This window comes from Carassius gibelio, chromosome A21, assembly GCF_023724105.1.
Source record: "Carassius gibelio isolate Cgi1373 ecotype wild population from Czech Republic chromosome A21, carGib1.2-hapl.c, whole genome shotgun sequence".
NCBI lineage: Eukaryota > Metazoa > Chordata > Actinopteri > Cypriniformes > Cyprinidae > Carassius > Carassius gibelio.
In genome coordinates this window covers 19,011,660-19,032,675 of record NC_068391.1, presented here as the reverse complement: position 1 = coordinate 19,032,675, position 21,016 = coordinate 19,011,660, and the positions used below count along the sequence as shown (strand labels likewise).

Genomic DNA, 21,016 nt, shown 5'->3' with positions numbered 1-21,016 from the left:
GATAACGCACTCACAACAGACCCGGAAGAGAAGACAATGATGAATAAAGTCATAGTTTTTGCTATTTTTGGACCAAAATGTGTTTTCAATGCTTCAAAAAATTCCAACTGACCCTCTGATGTCACATGGACTACTTTGCTGATGTTTTTCTTACCTTTCTGGACATGGACAGTAACCGTACACACAGTTTCAATGGAGGGACTGAGAGCTCTCGGACTAAATCTAAAATATCTTAAACTGTGTTCCGAAGATGAACGGAGGTCTGACGGGTTTGGAACGACATGAGGGTGAGTTATTAATGACATAATTTTGAACTAACCCTGTAAGGGTTAAGTGTTATTTCCTAAATTAAATAATAGATATTTTTTTTATGTCGTTGTACTAAAGCAAATTATGATCTGGAAAATTTTAAACCACCCAACTGTATCATATTTGTGCCTGTATCAAATTTCTAAGGCCTCTTAATTATCAACATCATGAAACATCTGTCATGACTTCTGTCATCTAATTGATAATTTATGCCGAGTTTTGTTTGTTTGTTTGTTTGTAGTAAAAGGCTTTTTAGTATAATTCTAAAATGTTCACTTTCAGGTCTGCACTGTTAGAAAGATCTCATAGATTTTAATTACAAGCTATTAAACTTTCATATTACTACATATTTAGCAACTGGGCTAAATGTTTGCATAGTTTTTTTGCTCAGTTTTCGCTCAGTTTTTTTTTTTGTTGTTGATTAAAGTTTCAAAGAACTTTTCCATATTTTATATATATATATATATATATATATATATATATATATATATATATATATCAGCTTTATAGGGTTAACGTAATATAATCAGGTATATGTATAAACTTAAAAAGGAACATTTTCAAATAATTTAGTTTTACATTTATTTGTTTTTTCACAATAAATATGATTCTAAACCAGTGGCCAACAAATTCCAGCAAAATAAAACAGTGTAGTCAAATTCTTTAACACTTCTTTAAAAAAAATTTGACAGTGATTTTATTCATTCATTCATTGAGGAAGGGTATGAAGTAGAAAAAAAGAAAAAAAAGAAAAACCTGACACTGGGGTTACTGGGATTTTTTTCCAGTCATATCGAAAGATTTATAATGAAGTCTTTAACATTGAGTCACTGGAGATGTAATTCTTTGCAAAGCTCTATCAGTTTCAGTATTTTACCAAAGCATGTGCTCATATGCATTCAGAAAGGTTTGGGCAAAGCCCTGAATATATTCACATGCCAAACTGCTTCTTTTTGCAAATCCTCTATGCATTCATTGTTGACATGTAAATCTAACTACTGACTGAAAGTTCGGTATGCACATTTATGTCGCACTCCTTTCCAAGATTCGTCACAGATTCCTCATACATAATGAGAGCTGATGGAAAGAGGTCATGGGGTCACCTCCGTAACCTGTCAGCTGGAATAACGGATGCGGTTCTTTCAGGTCAAGGGTCATACATCTAAAGCTGTGAGCCAGGTGCAGGAAAGCCATTTACACCCAGTGATTTCATTGGATTAACTGACTCATTTTAAATTGTCCATGATGGCTCTTTTGTAATCCAGCTGGACCAGAATTACTGTCCTTTTGTGTTGCAAACACTACCTAACTATAATGAGGTTAGAGTAACGTTTGTTAGCAACATATGAGATTACACGCCTGCAGAAGCATAACTGATCTAGATCATGTGTCCAAGAACATGATCCAATGCTTCATTTAGCTCTTCATTTAACATTTATAAACTCAAAAGTCAGTTGGCGTGGTGGTTTGCTTCTATTAAGCATTGTCCTACAGTCTTATCCATGTACATTACTGTTTATTCATATTCATTCAATATATCTACATGAAACCATTTGGTCTCCATAAAGGAAAACATGAGAGAACAGACTTTTTTTGTCAAGTCTGGTTGGCCTGAATTTTCTGTTGATGGTGAATCTGTTACAATGCAATTGATATTTTATTTGTCCCATTTTGTGTTTTCCTTTATAACTACAAATGCATTGGTTCCTAATATTTTTTGGGAGTCTCCTACAGTGGTTTACATGCATAATATGCATTTAATATGACCACATTTTCTAAAGATTCTCAAACAATTCATTCAAAGCCGTTCTAAGAATCAGCCTCTCTAAACCCCTCCTTTCTGTCAACCTACTCTGCTCTAATTGGTCAATATTTGAAATGGCATAATGGGGCACTTTAAAAACTTAATGAAATTTTATTCCCTCATACTTGACTGTTTTACTGTTCTGAGATGTTATATTTCTTCAAGGCAACTTAAACGTCCCCATGAATCTAATAATCTATAGCAACTAGATCTATATCTAGAGACAATACCAAGTGGTCTGACTTTGCAGAACCAGAAATGGTCAGCCAGAACACTTCAGAAACCACCCAAAATGACACTTACCATAATGACTTTTCTCCGGTGAGGGATTGAAAAATCGACATATTGGGGGTGTGCGATATATATCGTCTATGACGTCTATTTGCATGTATTGCGCGGTGTATAAAGTCAATGTGACGTGACGTGAAATAAAGTGCGCGCATCTGTAATAAAACGTCGCCCACATGGCTCCGGGGGTGAATAAAGCCCCCTGTAGTGAATCCATGTGTTTTTGTAAAATAAACATCCAGGTTTCAAACGTAATAAACACTTTTTTCTAACACCTGCTGACTGTGGGACGCGGAATTACACATTTGAAGTTGCAAATATAATATTGAATCTCACACTATAGTTAAAATAATAAAGTACTTTACATGCTTTAGCATGTTAGTCAGCACATCAAAATACATGTTCTTTAAACCACAACAAAAGATTACAAAATAAAAAAAATACATTACATTAAGTGTACTTAAGTGTGTTTAGAAACATAACCATGAAAGTGTGGTCTTATATTTCATTAATATTATCTGCAAGTACAGTTATTTATTATTATTATTATTTTTAAGATTTGAAGTACACTGCATTCAATACCATTAAGCGCACTTCTTTTTCACAAGGGTTCAACTATAAGTAGTAACAGTTTTATATAAAGTTAATATCTCACTGCAAGAATTGCTTTGGGTAAAGCATGCATTCATAACCATTTTATTCTGTTGCTCATGCAGTTTTGAGCACATTCCTGTTGCAGACCAGCATTCATTTTCATTGTGTGTTAAAAATGGCCGATGTCCACACGCCCAGAAACTGGGGGTGTACTGTACAGAATTTAGCAGTGATTTCATTTTCTTTTTTTAGTGTCACAAAAACCAGAATCTCTAACGTAGGATTCCGCCAGAGGGGGGAAACGAGAAAGAAAGAAATCTTCCTGACTTTGTTGGAAACCTCTTTGTCACAGTTACTAGGAGACGGAGCTATGTGGCTGAACACTGCTCTGAGACCGGGACAGGGAGGGTGGAGAATAGATATGGGACAGGCCTATGAATACAAAAGTCGGGGGAAAGACTTGAAAGATGAGACACCATTGACACTAAACTCCTTATTTATTTGTTTTCGCATCTTCACACTAAGAAAAGTCCTTTTAATGGCCCTTAAATGTCTTTGCTGCCAGAGACTGGATTTGAATACATCCTCCTCTCTGCCAGGCATGAGGCTTTTGGCATGAGGCACGAGGAAAACCAATATATATATATATATATATATATATATATATATATATATGAACACCTCACTTCTGTTATTAATTCTTGAAACAGATAGCCCCACCCAAATTCTTTTTTCTTTTTCTTTTTGGAAATCAAGATGTTTTTTTTTCCGCATATTAGGTTAAAAGATTAAACAAACACACACTTAAGCAGGTTTTTATCTGAAACTCTATGCCACTCATAGCAACAGTTAATGACCTTCTATATGGTTCGCCTTCATTTTTCCCTGCACACACACAAACACACCTGCTCGCTGTGTTTCATGCTGACACTTGCTGGTTGAATGAAAAGCAGCATTAGCTGAGACAAAGGGTGTGTATCCAGCACATGTTCCATTGCTTTCTTTTGTACAGCACAAACAGATCCATGTCACGAGATCCCTCCTGTTTACCTTTTCAGCAGAAGCAAAACATGCAAGGTTGTCTTTGTGTGCACTTATCACACTTTAAATATCGAAAACGGCTACATCTCATGTTTCATTTACTGCTTTGTTTTGTTTCAACTACGAGAGAACAATTACAAAATTTGGCCGAAAAACTTCAACTAAAACATTCTTCTTATCCGATTAGGATTTTCCACATGTGTTGAAACTGTTTTGTTTACTGTACCTTTACGACTAAGTTATGTGTTTTGATTGGCTAACTTATATTTTGCAGTCTATCAGGGAGGGCTGAATGGCTCTTAATTTATTAATGTCGATGGACATGGTTGTGACATCATAACATGAAGTCTTCTGATATTTAATTTTAATAAATGATCATTTTGGACTGGGAAATGAGTTTGGAGTCGTTAACGTCTCACAGTAGATCAAGTTCTTTTAGAAGAACAAGAAAATCCAGTTTTTCGTGATAAGATGACAATCATTTTCATCATTGTTCCTTGTTTTCTCTCTGTTTTTCACTCTTGTGAAACTTTTCACATCTCAGACTGACTGTTTATACATGTGAAAGTGATTAACAGGATATTGAGCGTTATATAGAGAGCCTTGAGGTAAAAGCCTTTTTCATTGTGCACTGTGTGATGTCTAAAGTTTCTTCTTTCCGTTTCTGTTTTGGTTTGCTTTTTGGCCTCAGGAAGCAGCTGCTCAGCATCGTCACCATTTTTAACTGAAGTACTGCTTGCATGCAGTCTGATGGGCCAATGTATGGGTCTTAACAATTTTAGCCATATACTGACCCAATGCATGTAATGAAACTTTATTGTGGAAAGGGTCGCATCTCAGTGTGCAGAGACATTTAAGTAAGGCATTCATTGGCTGATTTCTCAAAAGTGTACATTTTAAATGTAAGAGTTTAAAATGAAAAGTTGCAATTAATATATATTGACTTAAAATGTAATATTAAATAACACTGCAATTAAATCAAATGCTTTACTTTTGGTTTAGTATGTTCATCAACAGAATAAGTGTACTTTAAAGCATGGCAAAATATTAATTAAAACAATGATTTTAAATGTACTTTAAAACGTCTAATTTGATATTATTACAAAGTCTTTAAAAGTGTGTTAAAACAGTAATGAAAGTTAACTCTCTTTTATTTTATTATCTTTTGTGTTATTTGCAAGTGCAGTTTTTAAAGCTACTTGTAACATGTTAAGAACACTCCGAGTGTGCTTTCAAATTTAAGCATTTTGACACACAATGCTTTATTCTGCTTTAGCTCCTATTGGAACTATTTTCATTTGTGCAACAAAAATTAACAAAATAATTAGAAAATGCATTTTTATAATACCTCATGTCAAAGGAATCTTTGCTCTACTGATTGAAATGCAAAACACCCTCATTTTGCACTTACTGTAGAGTGACCAAAAATAAATAAATTAATTAATTAAGGACAAGAAACAAATCCAACATAGGGAGTTGTAGGAAATTGTTGGATGCAGATTGACTGCCACAAAAACAAGATTTTAGCAACAATAGAAGGTAGGTGTGACATCCCTCACAGAAATAGTGTGGGTTTGAGTCAGCAAGTGGGACAGTACCTTTAGTTAGTTAGTTGTAGTGTATCATGCTGTAGTTGCTGACATTGCAGGAATTAAGTATCCGGTTATAACTCACTTCCTACCCTATTATTCATTTCCTTTTCCTGTGGCATACCATCCACCTTTCTGAAGGACTTGTGTGTCAGTGTCAGAAATCCACTTTCATGGTCCATCGTTGCTTCCTCAGAATCTGCTTAATGTATGCATGCTACTACAGCCGAGAAAACACAACATGCTTTATTTCACTGGCATTTAAACATTCTATTGCACCTGCATTTGTATGCCTTGAGAGCTGCAAACAGAAGAAATGTGTTCCAGCGGTCATTTCTGGAAGGTTAAACAAGTAATTTCATGCTCATTGAGTTGCTAACACTGCTGTAACTGTACTGCTTCTGTAAGTGCCAACAGCACAGCCACTGCACAAATCCCAGTTGGTTGTAGTTTTCATCTTATCTTGCCAACTAAAGTAAATGTACAGATACTCTGAATACGATAGGATTCAGTTCCACAGAGGACAATTAAAGGATGTAGAGTGAAACTGCAGGGCTTCGTTCTGTGAGCAGCTGCTCAGCTTTCTCCTTCATGTTGGTTTACTGTGTATCACCAAACGTGTTGATATTAAAAATGCACATTTGGCCTTGTTTCAAAAATAAATGTACTTTTGTGTGCTAAAACAATGAAAAAGGTATTGGGTAAAACTTTATACTCTTTGTCACTGTGGAAGCCTGTTTCTGACACTGTCTTTTTATCTCACAATACTTTTTTTCTTGCAACTCTTTTTTTTTTCTCAGAACTGCAAAAAAAGTTTGAATTGCAAGATTTAAACTCGCAATTGTAAGAAATTGTGAAATTACCTTTATTTTTACAATTTTATTCAGTAATGGAATTAGGCTTCTGTATTCAGTAGACAAAAATGGGATATTGCTTCGATAGACAAATCTACTTCTAGTGTTAACTAAAGTAGCCAATGCACATTGGCATGCAATTTTTTGCATCCAGCTGCCTCTGATCACAGCATGAGTATAAGAAGGCAATGGATGAATGGGTGCAATGGATACTAGTTTTTCGATGAGGAGCCAAGCCGGAGACCCGGCAGCTCAGCGGCAGAACAACAACCATGGTGATGGGACGTGGCATCTCCGTTCCCTCCTTCAGGGAACGAGGGTTACCATACGTAACCGAGACGTTCCCTCTCAGTCGGTGACTGATGAAAATGGGATCCCTACCAAAGCGCCATGGGTGCTGCCCCTTCCAGTGCCCTGTGCGAGCTGCCTGTGCCCCTATTAGGTGCAGGCCGGGGCTTGGAACAAGTAGTTCCACTCACCATCGTCAAAGCACTACCTCACTGGGTGAGATTGGATGACACTGGGAAAATTTACCCGCTCCACTTGGAACAAGGACACTAACCGGTGCCTCTTGGTGCCACTACCCCTTTGAGGTGAGAACACAGGAGGATACCGGCTCTACACGAAGGCTATAGAACCTAGCGAACGTTTTAGTGGTCGCCTAGCCTGCAGTTCTACAAATATCTATTAGTGAGGTGCCAGGAGCCAGTGCCCAGGACGATGAAACACTTCTAGCTGAGTGAGCTCGCAACCAGAACAGGCAGGGCACACCCTGTGCCTGATAAGCCAGGGTTATGGCATTCACAATCTAGTGGGCCATCCTCTGCTTAGAGACGACATTCCCCTTCTGCCAGCCTCCGTAACAGACAAAGAGCTGGTCTGAGGTCGTGAAGTGTCCGATCTACGTAGCATCTCAATGCTTGGATGGGACAGAGCAAGGCCAGGGCTGGGTCTGCTTCCTCCAGGGGCAGCACTTACAGGTTCACCATTTGGTCTTTGAAGGGTGTAGTGGGAACCTTGCGCACGTAGCCGGGCTTGGGCCTCAAGATTACCTGGGAGTCAGCCGGCCCAAACTCTAGGCACGAATCGTCGACCGAAAATGCATGCAAGTCCCCTACCCTCTTGATTGAGGCCAGTGCAAGCAGGAGCAGAGTTTTCAATTAAATAAACTTTAGCTCAACTGAATGCAAAGGCTTGAATGGGCTTTGCTGTAGTGATTTAAGCACAGTCAGGTCCCAAGAGGGTATATAGGGAGCTGGGAAGGATTTAACCTCCTGGCCCCTCTAGGGAACCTGATGATGAGGTCTTGCTTACCCAAATACTTCTCATTCATGGGGTCATGGTACACAGCAATAGCGGCAACCTAGACTTTGAGGGTGGATGGAGACAGCCTTTCGCTCCAGGCCTGCAAAAAGGGAAGCACGACTGCAATCGGGCATCTTCGGTGGTCTTCTCGGTGATTCCGAGCCCTACTATCTCAGCAGCCCGGGAAAGCTTAGCTGCAATCTCTGGATCTGACTCTGGCTTTGTCACCATCCGACAGTTCTCCCTCCAATGCTAAGATTGACATCTGGTCGGGGGGAGGCCCACTGGATACTGCTGGTAAGCTCTTTTGAAGAGGGCCCAGTGCATTCCGTAGGTTGGTGCAAGAGGATTGATGGTCCCCAGAGGGTTGGTTCCCTGCGAGGTTTGCCATCACTGCAATCCTCAACCCACCGTCGCTACTGCCGGAAGTGGTTCTCATCTGTCACCGCCAGAACGAGCCCCACATCGCAGCAGCTGAAGCGCCATCTCGCCAACACACAAAGCTTCTGAGAGCGTGCTGAACTCATAGTTCACAGCAGACGTGGTTGACCAGAACGATACTAACGCTTGGCTCTGAAGCAAAAAGCTGTGATGCATTGCACCTGCTGCCTTCTTATACTCACTGATCAGCGGCAGTTGGATGCAATAATTCCATGCCAACGTGCATTGGCTCGTTTAGTTTACACTCGAAGTAGATTGGTCTATCAAAGCGATATCCCATTTTCGTCGGTCACGTACGTGGCGTCGAGAGTGACAGACTGAAAGGGAGCATACATTGGATCATGACGGTCTCTCTTCATCTTGTGTAGTCTGTTTTTTGTAGATTTTGCAATTGAAATGTACTCTGCACCCTGCCTAAACAGTGTGATCTGTCGCAATGGCATCATTACAAGTATTACTTATGATGGTCCATATGTCAGAAAGTCCATATGTCTATATGTCAGAAAGTGTTAGTCTTGTTATGAATGAATTACAGTAACTTGAATGCATATCTGCATCTTCTTATTATTACATACTCACTGAATTTTACCAAAGTTCCAAGTGAAATGTCTCACAGGACATTATAATGTGTGTGTCTAGCAGGGATGTGGTGCTGTTTTGCTGAGTAGACTTTGGTTTCTTACTGGCTCTCACGGTGTGGCCCAGTACAGCTCCCTGCTGGTAAAGTGCTGTGTGTAATGGAAGCTCTGCCGTTTGGACCATCTGGAGAGATATGTCTTCCAGGTCTTCGCAAGCTTCCATCACAAAGGCTTTTATCAGCTGTACTACTACTACTACTCTCTCTCTCTCTCTCTCTCTCTCTCTCTCTCTCTCTCTCTCTCTCTTTAAAATATAGTTTTTAATGAATATATGAATAGAGAATTCTGTCATTATTTACCCATTAACTGTGCACTGTAAAATAATTTATATATATATATATATATATATATATAAAGAACTCAAAAGTATCATAGAAAAGCCTTTGTGACTCATATACTTCAAGTCTTCTGTATTAATAGCTTTGTGAGAGGAATAGGCAAATGTATATATATTTTTTGAAACATTATTTACCGATAATTTACACTGGCGCTCTCAAATCATATGCGATCCTTTTACATGTGCCACGTGTGCTTATTGCATTTAATTTGCACTTATGGTGTATTTCAAATCTTAAAACCTTACTTGCAGATAATTAAAAAAAGTCTGCTCAAGTGTGCTTACAGAGAGTACACTTTTATGTACACGTATGACGTCTTTAGAGACAAAGTACACTTCTTCACGCAGCTGAAGCTGAATTGTGTGCTCCTGTTGAACGACTCTGTTCATGACATCTTTCTGTTAGTGCTCCAAAACACTTCCAGGTTGCATTGCAGACTGTTACACTGCACACGTTGAGTAGCATGAGAAATATGTTGAGATGAAACTGTATTTCACCATGCAATAAGATGCACATAATTACTTGTGTTTAAAGCTACGCTTTTGATAAAGCAGTAAGCAAAAAGCTAACTAAACTGAAGTTTATTAATGGGAGCAAAACAAAGAAACCAAACCAAGCCCCTGTCAAGTTGCTTGAATGGTTACTCCTCGTATTATGGAGCAAACAGCAGCTGCTATCCGTTCCACAACAGCAGCATTCCTTCTTATCCCAGAACACTAAAATATCGAAACAAGAGCAAATTACACACTTCAAGTGCTTCCATTTTCTCATTTCAGCATCTTATTTTCACTATGGACATGTTTACAGTGCAATGGAGAGTAACATCAGAAGAGCATGTTATTGTTCCCTGTGTGTATGTAACACTCCTACTATCATGGACTGGAGTTTGGGTTAATGGCATGACATTTGACCACCCCCCGCCAACCCCATTCCCACCCATTCATTGCTATTTATGCTATTTATATATAGGCTAATATGACTCTTCTGTGATTTATTTATTTATTTTATTTAATTTTCAATTTAATTTAATTTAATTTAACTTTTTGAGACAAAAGAATAAGCTCACTTAAAGGATATTATCCTGGAAAAGGAAATCTTTGTTTGTCATAGGGATTCATGATATTGGATTTTTGCTGATATTTTTCAACTCAATTTGGCCAGTAGCCAATGCCGATAACGATATATTTCCTTTTTGTTTGGAAACAACACCAAGTCTCTTCTGTGTGGAAATTCTAAGCAAATTATATTTAATTTTTGTTAGTTTTATTATAGCAAGAATGTATTTGTTAGAATAAAAAAACAACAACAACAAAAAACAATAATAAAGTATAAAGTACATTATAACATTAACTAACTATAAATAAACTATATGTCAGTCACTGCATTTTTTAAATGCAGTTCAACAGAATCTAATCACCATTAAGGCAAAATTTTGCATCAAGAATGAGTCACACTGCTGACATGATGTAATCAATAGCACACTCTGAGCACATGATGTGAGTTAACATATTCCTCTTATCAGCAAGATATATTGGCATAATTTTTCATATCTGGCCCATGCATATATGTACAAATCACCATTTGAGCGTGCATGATTTCTAAATCGCTTTATAACACGATTTTCCGCAGCCCCGACCTCTTGCAGTATGATATCCGAACCAATCAGAATGCGGTACACCTAAATGGAGCGTGAGAACAGAACAGATCAGGCATACGTAATGCCAGGTACACACTTAAAGGTCTTCACGGGTCCAAAATTTTGTGCTCAAACCCGAAAGGGACCCGTAATGTACTACACCGAATCGACCCGGACCGTCTATTATTTGAAAGCTGGACCCAAAAATGTCACGGTGACGGATGACAAATGCAACTGTGCACATGTACATTCTGACTCCCACAATAACTTCTACTGTTTGCCCTTGAACTATAATAAGGATTGCTCGTTTAGTGCCATGGTTTGTTCCTCACTGGTTGCCATAGAAACATGACACGCGCTCGAGACTGCAAATGCATGCTAGCCGGATCAACCTAAAAGATGCTTGTTTTGTGCAAGAGCAAATGACATCTGTGTGCGAGCGGAGTGATTCGTGCTCGCACATTATATTAATGTTCTTTTGCGCTACAATAATGCGATCTTGACTATTTTGACTTACATCTGTTCTAGAGACGTTACAACTTTTTGATAAAGCTCTAACTTGGTTTCTTTTGGGAATATGATTAAAATTAGCACTAAATGCACTGATTGGGTGTCAAAATCGTGATTAAAATGGAAATAGAAATGTAAAAATTGATTAAAGAATCAATAGTTTTTTTTTTTTTTTGTCCACATCGCAAAGCCCTAATTTAATTTGTTTAAGCAGCATTCCACTTGAGCCTTTGGAAACAAAAATGTAGAAATGTTGTATTTGATTTCCTTTCTTTTTGACTTGCATTTATGTGATTTTTTACACATGCATATATAACTGTATGTGCACATTCCTTCCAGTCGCTTGGATGGCACCATTGTGTCTCCAGGCAGAAGTCAGGATTCAGGAAGCAGAGGACACTGGAGGAGAAACATTTTGGGGAATTCTGTGTTCTTAGAGGGCATGCTGATGAATCTGGATGCCAACAGAACCTGTTTATTTTTAGGGCTGGTGACTAATTAACAATCCATTCATGGATTTCAGAGTGCAAAAAAAAAAAAAAGAACAACTGTGAATGTAGATCACAGATGGTAGCTTGTTGGTAAGAAGAGTTGCCACTTCACCCAAATATTAGCAGACAATCACACTACTAGTAAAATTAAATGATTGTTTATACCCAAGCAAAAAATAATATGCTATTGAACATACCAATGTGGTGTGCATTTTGTTTGTAGAGATTGTCGCAGATTTAACTATTTTACGGTTTTGTTCATGCATTGTAAAACGTCTTGTAAACTGCTAGCTTGGTAAGCCAAAGCAACCATTGCCAAATAGAATTGTATTTCTTTCCACGAAGAACTGGGTCAACATGTTGCACATGTCCTGAAAAAAGAATCATGTATTTGTATGCTGGCAAACTTGCCTTTTGAGTTGATTATCAATTGTGTCATTTGTATTGGAGAGAGTTTACACACAGGGAATTAAGTTCTGGCCAAAATGTGCTTTTTATTTTGACACTTTCACAATCACATACAGAATATTTGGCTAATATCACTGAGACTGATCCTTTTTTCAAGTACTAACAAACATATAATATGCATGCTAATAAACAACTAGTTAGTAGTAAGAATTGCTCCCTAAACTAAAATGTTACTTTATTTATTTTTTATCACATTCTGCATTTCATATTGCTATTACTTTTGAAACTATTGAACTGCATTATCTTCACATTCAGTTTATACCTTTATGTGTCATTTAATTCAACTGTTCTTAATGATTAATCAGTCTTTTGGGACATCTGTTGATTTCTATAGTCTATAGAACTAGTTTGGCATTTGCAAATATACTGAATTCTTATTAAAGTGCAGTATATACTATTTACCTCAAACTAAAAAGTGCTAAAAAAAAGTGCAAGGTGTTCAGTTGTTTATTATCCTGAAGATTTTAAGTTATGACAATCTATATAATCAAGAGGTCTGCCTTTCATTTATTATCTGATCTGACCATCCTAATTCTCACTCCATGACAAACAGTATTTGTTTTCAGGGACTTCTAGGCTCATTCTGTCTCTCCTTAGCTTTCCTTTTTGGACATTTTCCCCTGTGCAGTCTCTTTTTCTCATTCACTCTCGCTCACTTCATCAGTTGTATATTTTGAAAGACTCAAACGCCACAAAGTTTCCAAAGCGCAGTACATGTTCTCTCGCTTTCTGACTGATAATGTGTGGTTTTGCCACCTAGTGCTATTCTCGTCTGTAAAAATCTAACACATCTCATCACATTTTTTTTTTACAGATTTGTCTACTGCGAAGAGAAAATTTGCAGAGTCATTGAACGAGTTTAAATTCCAGTGCATTGGGGATGCAGAAACAGACGATGAGATATGCATTGGTAAGATCACAACATTGTTTCTTTTCTGTGTTTGTTGTTCCTTATTGTAATGGAATAAACAAAAAGTATCAGATTATACTTCGGTTTTAAGCCCCAAAATGTTAGGGACATTTGTAGAAAGCATGTGAACTCAACCTTAAAGCACCAGTTTCATCATTGTTGAGTACAGAATGATGCATGGCCATCTGATCCCACTCCAGCTCTTACACGAGATATTCATTACAAGCTTTTAACTCAAAAAGACAGGTTTTACTGAACGCCGTCCACCGGACCGTTTCATTTAGCCCCTACTATGCCACAATTAAACCAAGGCTTCAGCTCAACTTTTATGTATTTGCCATAATTCCTCTTGATGGTGTGGCATCAAAGGCTTAAGTGTTGGAACCTGTGGGAATTTTTGTGGCTTTCTGTAAGTCCTGGCACCTTACATGGAAACTTGCTGAAATCCTGCTTGGCTGAATCTGATGAAGGAACGTGTATTGACTTGCCTTTTTTTCCTGATCTCATCTTCAGTCTTAGCCTTGCAGGCCTGTAGTCTTTCACTTCCTCTTGACCTTGTTCCTTATGAAGTTGAACATAAGAACTTTATTATATCTGGACACTTTTTTTTTGTAATTCATCGACGGTATATCTTTAGATGTTTGATGATTTCGCTGCTTAAATGATGATAAAAATACTAGTGCTAAGCAGTAAAAAGTTAGTATCACCATTACTTTTGCACATATTTAGAGTATTTGCGTTTGCAAAAGCATTCGCTGCAGATATGTCTGCCATAACATCAGTTGTATACAATGATATTAATATAATTGGCTTCGGTATAGCAGCACCATAATACAATGCCAAAGAAGTGCACTTAATTGTATTGTAGTGTACTTCAAATCTTAAAAGTATATTTAAAAACCTGTACTTGCAGATAAAACAATATTAATGAAATAAAATACCACTTAAGTATACTTAAAGAAAGTACACTTTTGTGACTTTAGTGGTTGCTGTAGTAACACACTACAGAAACCCTCCTTCCTCAGCTCCACCTGTTTAGATCTGCTAACGAGTAATTTTATGTATGCTAAATATGGGGGTTACTTCATATATGTTATATGTGCAGCAGCAGTATTTCCTACATGCTCATAGCAGCATGTTCACTAGTTTGAATGTCCACTGAGGAAAGCGATATCTTTGTCATACTATCCTTTCATCTGTTAAGGGTGATTTCTGATGACAGCGCTATTCAGTGCATTTGCCTGCTGCATCTGCGTGTTATTATAACTGAAAATATTATAGTTGTTTACAACCCTGTTTCAGTCTCTTTCAATATAAAAGTCTTAACTGCTGACTCATAAAAACAGTCTAATAGTGGAACGATGTAACTAAAATCACCATCGAACACACACACCGTTTCTCAATACTAGATACTATGATAAAATACTAATGTTATTTATATAAAACATTATTTATTGAATAAAATAAACAATAAAAAAAAGGCCATCATTAAAGTTGCTAGGCAATTCAGTCAAAAGTACAAATTCCAGAAGATCGGGTTAATGAGTGCTGTACTGATGCCCTGGAGCTCATATTTCCAAAAAAGCTAATTTCCAAACAGACGTTATCTTTATTAACAAACCACATATCTGATGTCTAAACAGCTACATTCTTGCCTTAAAAAACACTTACAACTACAATTCTGTGACACAAAAACAATATTTTTCATGTGATACAAACTGTAAAATTGTTCTGTTATCACTAGAATATCGCAATGCTGAAAAAGGTTCTCAGATTTAAGATTTGAAAAAAAAAACCTGTTGTGTAAAAAGTATTATACAATTGTGACCCGTGCCGGCAAAATGAGCCGGAATGCACACAGGCAAAAAAAAAAAAAAAAAAGTGCAAAATTACGATTTTGAGGTTTTCACACTAAATTATTTAAAAATAATAAAGGTAATGCATTATTTGTTTCTGTATATTTTTTTCCTACTGTTTTTTTTTTTTTTTGCATATCTTCTTATTTATAATAACAAAGACAAAATAAAAAAAATAGCTATATTGTGATTATGAGATATAGTTATTATTTTTAAGAAAAGATTTGGAGGAAAAGATGCAACATTTCAGAACCTTCAGAAAACTTTTTTTTTTTGCACAAAACCCAACACATCAACACTGCATGTTTGCATCTCACAGTTTTTTCTCGCCTATAATTTTTTTTTTTTAGTTATAGGTGTTAAATATAGTCTTTGCAGAAGCTGGCATGTGGTCACGTGTTTTTTTTTTTCTTTTTTTTTTTCTTTTTTTCTTTGTTGTCACCTTCTCATGGTTGTCACACAGACTTGTGTATGTTAAACACAAAACTTATTGCGCAATTTTGCCAAGTTAAAAACGTGCTGTGAAAAATGTTGATCTTGGCTTGGTTTTGGATAAAAATGTCTTACTTGAAATCTCAGGGTGTCCGTTTTGAATCATAAAATGACAAATGTCTGACTTCAGCTCTTGCAGATGCAATTTAAGCTAATGTGGTCAAGATGTTGTGTGTGATCACCAGTGTTATTTCTTTTCTTTCAAAGCCAAATCACTACAGGAGTTTGCTGGAGTCTTACAGAACCTGGAAGATGAGAGGACACGAATGGTTAGCTGGTTTCTTCATCATCACTATCATCAGCTTCATTATCACTAACAGTTTAAAAGAAAAACTCACAAAAAAAAACTAACTCACTTCCATGTCTTTCTAAACCTGTATGACTTTATTTTTTCCTGATTTGGACAGTGTGATGATATTCAGTTGTGGTCAAAAGATTACATTCACCCTGCAGAATCTGCAAAATGTTCATTATTTTACCAAAATAAGAAGGATCATACAAAATGCATGTAATTTTTTAATGAATACTGTCCTGAAAAAGACATTTTGCATAAGAGATGTTTATATAAACTTAATAGAAATAAAAGAGACATCTGCTATAGAATATATACCCTAGTGCTATAGACCAAATCTGACATGAAGCAGAAAACTACTACCTATTCTGCAAACTGTAACAAGCTTTATAGCTTATAGGTGTGATTTCCCTTTCACATGTATCCGATGTAGACACTGTGTAATGGTAGGTGGTTTATAGTTGCCAAGCAAAGCTGCAACTTGCTAATGTGTGGTCACACTGACATAGGTATCTTTATGTTTAACAGCTGTAAACGTGGCCAATCCAGTCGTATTTATATTTACTGTTTTGTGTCTTTCGTTTATAACTCAAGTGTTAAAAAATGTGAAGTAGCTTTTTATGAATAATCTAATCTTTTGGTTTGGACTGCATCCATCCAGCAATAAATAAATAAAAAATATTAGTTTGCCAGTACTGTCTTTATGTGATGGACAGAAAAAACAAAATACTAAAATAAATGCATAAATAAAAAGAGGTTATGTCATGTCTACAGTATAAAGTCTTTATGCTTTAACATGTCGTTCCAAACCCGTAAAAGCTTTTTTCGTCTTCAGAACACAATTTAAGATATTTTGGATGAAAACCGGGAGGCTTGTGACTGTCCCATAGACTGCCAAGTAAAATACACTGTTAAGGTCCAGAATAGTATGAAAGACATCGTCAGAATAGTCCATCTGCCATCAGTGGTTGAACCATAACGTAACTTTTTGTACACAAAGAAAACAAAAAAATAATGACCTTATTCAACAATTTGTCTCCTCAGTGTTTCGCAGCTTAACCGTAGCACTAATTTGGAGAAAATCTGCTGAACGCAAGCACTGTAAACTCTTCTGATGGCAGATGGACTATTCTGACTGGATGCTTTTCATACTTTTCTGGACCTTAACAGTGTGATTTACTTGGGAGTAAGTCATTAATGACAAAATTTTCATTTTGGGGTGGAGTCTACCTTTAAGTAAGAGTAAGCAGTTCTCAAAACATATGTAACAAAGAATGGGGAGGAGCCTGGCTAAAACTGATTTTTAGAAGTAGATGATAAAAGTAACCCTATGACTTGTGTCTCCTCAGATTGAAAATGCCAGTGATGTGTTGATTTTGCCACTGGAACGTTTCAGGAAGGAGCAGATTGGAGCTGCAAAGGTGAGAGCAGAAGTTCAAATCGCTTTATGTTGTTATAATATTCATAGCAGAGAGAGTCTTACTGTGTTTTTTAACTCCTGGCAGAATGTAGATGTTTTCAGTTATCAGTGCCATTATAGAAGTACCTTGTTCAAGGGAAACATTGTCACTTAAGGTCAATGTCAGAGTCAAAACCAGCAGATTCCATGACGGTCAAGCCATTGCAGATAAAAGTGCATCGATGAAGCTACTGTAACTGTTTAGACAACACTGCCATCTATTGGTTATGATGTGTAAACACTCATTTTGATGTTTCTTTATGAATAAAAAAACTGATACAATGAATCTGTTCAATTTGACATGTAGCACGGATTTGTCCATGCCTCATTTTTTTTTTTCAAACAGTGATTCAAATGTATTGCCAACTTTTCAGCTCCCCATCCATGCTGCTGGTGGATGTTTGATTCCTGAATGACAAATTTTAAGCGAATGCATCTACTTATTACAGAAATAGTGTACTTTAAAAGAATAGTGTTTTCGGGCACTTAATTGCATGTTATTTGGAATAAAATAAAATGTGTTATAGTTAAAAATTAAATGAAATGCAATTCGTTTGTAATTACCTGTAATTTCATACTTATATTGTCTTTGAAAAATGGTTAAAAGGTTACTACCGAATGTACTTACAAGCATATACGGTAATGGTATGAGAGCTTCAGCATCAAACACCCAAACACACTACTTGATATAGTTTCATTTAAGTGTATGTGTGTATTTTGAAACAGAAATGACCCACTGTAACTGCTTTAAAAAGTTAAATACTGCATAACCAATTAAAAATGAATGTGTACATACATGCATGCCAATCTCTACATATAACATTTCGGCTGTTGTCTGTTTGACACAGAGTTTGCATTTTTATCCCCCAGGAAGCCAAAAAGAAATATGATAAAGAGACGGAGAAATATTGTACAGTGTTGGAGAAACATCTCAGTCTGTCTGCGAAGAAGAAGGAAGCACACCTTCATGAAGTATGTTCTGCTATTAAAGCTGTTTTACTTGAGAATCACTAAAATGATCTTTTGTTGCACTTTAAGACTAGCAAGCATCTGGTTTGATTTCCTATAAAACTTTAAATTGGGGACAGATGTATTGAAAGGCTTGACTTCATTTTTAAAAAGCATTTGGTTTACGCTCTGCCATTGTAGACATCATGGACTGAAGGCTACAAAGCCCAGTTTGATGTCATGGACATCTGTGTATGTTTTCAGTTTTTCTTAATGAATCTCCCCAGGCGGATAACCAGGTGGACATCGTGAGGCATCACTTCTATGAAGTCTCGCTGGAATATGTCTTCAAAGTGCAGGAAGTTCAGGAGAGGAAAATGTTTGAGTTTGTGGAGCCGGTAAAACTTCATTGCATGTTTTGTTTTGTTTTGTTTTGTTTTATGTTATGTTATGTTATGTTATGTTGTGTTGTGTTGTGTTGTGTTGTGTTGTGTTGTGTTTTGTTTTGTTTTGTTTTGTTATGTTATGTTTTGTTATGTTACGTTTTGTTATGTTACGTTATGTTATGTTATGTTATGTTATGTTATGTTACGTTTTGTTATGTTACGTTATGTTTCGTTTTGTTACTTCATGTTATGTTTTGTTTTGTTTTGTTTTGTTTTGTTATGTTTTGTTATGTTTTGTTTTGTTATGTTTTGTTTTGTTATGTTATGTTATGTTACGTTTTGTTATGTTACGTTTTGTTATGTTTCGTTTTGTTACTTTTCGTTTTGTTACTTTTCGTTTTCTTACTTTGTTACGTTACGTTTTGTTACTTTATGTTATGTTACGTTACGTTACGTTTCGTTTTGTTACTTTATGTTATGTTATAATCTCTTCTTTGATGGCTGTTTTTCTCTCTTTTGGATGTAGCTGCTGGCCTTTCTACAAGGTCTGTTTACATATTACCATCATGGGTACGAACTGGCCAAAGACTTCAACCATTTCAAGACAGACCTCACAATCAGCATTCAAAATGTGAGTGCATTTCTTACAACAGACCCCCAAAGATATTGATATTACAAATTAGGAGAGCCGAATTAGTTCATAGTCATACCTTAATGCATTAAAGGTGCTGTATGTCATTTTTTGATTCTATTAAACAGAAAACACAGAAATACGTTTGCAGATATTTTGGAAACATGCTAACAGCTTCTCCTTCTCTGTCTTTGTGGTATTTCAGACACGGAACCGGTTCGAGAGCACACGTTCAGAGGTGGAATGTTTGATGAAGAAGATGAAGGAAAACCCGCACGAACATAAGAGCATCAGTCCACACACAATGGAAGGATACCTGTTTGTGCAAGAGAAACGTAAGTTGAAAAGTTTGGTGCTTTTCAGATTTCTAAGACACATCTGATCACACAGAGGTTAGTGTGATTTGTATGTGTGTGTGTGTGTGTGTGTGCCCACAATCCCAAATGGCGAGCCAAAATAAAATATCTCAGCAGCCACTACCATGAAGCATTGCAAGTGACGTCAATGAACGTCATTAATCTTCCTGCTTTCTCAAACTACTCGTATATTTGAATTAATCTGAATATTTTGCAGTACACCTAAAATGTGTTGTATTTCATACATATCACTAACTGTAATTCAGTTATTTTATTTTGTAGGCTACTATTTTTAATAAATTTTCAATGCTTTCATTTTACTTCTTTCATGTTTTGCAGCATTTTGTAAGGCTATGTTCACATCAGAGGAAAATGTGTCCCAAAACTGATATTTTGCTCTTTTTTTTCTGAATTTCTTTTTTTTTTTTTTTTTGTGATGGAAGTGAGAATAGCACTAACCAGATGGAATCTGATCTTTTCGTTTCAGGTTTTGGCCACTTTGGCTACATTCATACTGCAAGCCTTAGTGCTCAATTAGATTTTTTTGTATAGCTGTTCACATTTGTGTTTTAAATGTGGCCAATGGCCAGTTTGAGGACCGTTATTAGTTCACACTGAAATCTGATGTTGGCCACAATGGAGGAGGATCAAAGAATGTAGAATATGGTCATTTAAATTAAGACATTAATATGTGCTTTATAAGTACTAATAAACAGTCAATATGCTAGTAATATGCATGCTAATGCATGAGAATTGGTCCCTAAACTAAAGTGTTACCTAAAAAGACAATGTGAAGAGCCACACACAAACACACACACACACACACACACACAAAATGGATCTGAGCAATAAATCTGAATGCTTGCAGTGTGAATGTAGCCAAAATAAAATGTTCAGTGCGTGTAACTAGAGAATGTTCAGTCTTTTCCAAACAGATAAATGTAACTGTGCCAACATTTAATCACATCGGTTAATGCATGTACCATGGCAGTTGATAAATGAAATGGCCAGTAAGTGTCACTAAAAGATTAACGCTCTATTGCCTTTAAAATGAACATACTCCCTACACTAAATCATACTGTAAACCAAATTGATGGGGCTAAACGAAAGAGGAAGTGAGATAAAAATATATTTTCTTGAGTAAACTTGCCATTTTACCCTATTTTATAACTTTTATCGAACCATGTTTCATGATGCTCATACTTGAGTTTTATGCATTGCAAGTGCACTGGTGTGCCAGGTGTGCTACCAAGCAAGTTTACTAAAGCAGAAAATCCATACGCATACAGCTGAATATGTGATATCCATATTAAAATAAATTAGTTTAGAAATCATGCACTATGGTAAAGGTATATTTTAAGGGGATTGTAAAATATTGTG

General features: G+C 36.5%; 1 protein-coding gene across 3 annotated transcripts in view; it reads left to right on the top strand.

The window, feature by feature from the left end:
• The window catches only part of LOC127942120 (rho GTPase-activating protein 26), a 78,995-nt gene that overhangs the window by 18,776 nt on the left and 39,203 nt on the right, over positions 1–21,016 (top strand). For 2 of the 3 annotated variants that reach the window (XM_052537700.1, XM_052537701.1), the window contains exons 2-8: positions 13,121–13,216; positions 15,772–15,833; positions 17,206–17,277; positions 18,186–18,287; positions 18,551–18,661; positions 19,176–19,280; positions 19,486–19,615. In XM_052537700.1, coding sequence (XP_052393660.1) covers positions 13,121–13,216; positions 15,772–15,833; positions 17,206–17,277; positions 18,186–18,287; positions 18,551–18,661; positions 19,176–19,280; positions 19,486–19,615 — 678 coding nt within the window. The remainder of the gene's footprint in view (positions 1–13,120; positions 13,217–15,771; positions 15,834–17,205; positions 17,278–18,185; positions 18,288–18,550; positions 18,662–19,175; positions 19,281–19,485; positions 19,616–21,016) is intronic. The other variant, XM_052537702.1, reaches the window with a different exon arrangement.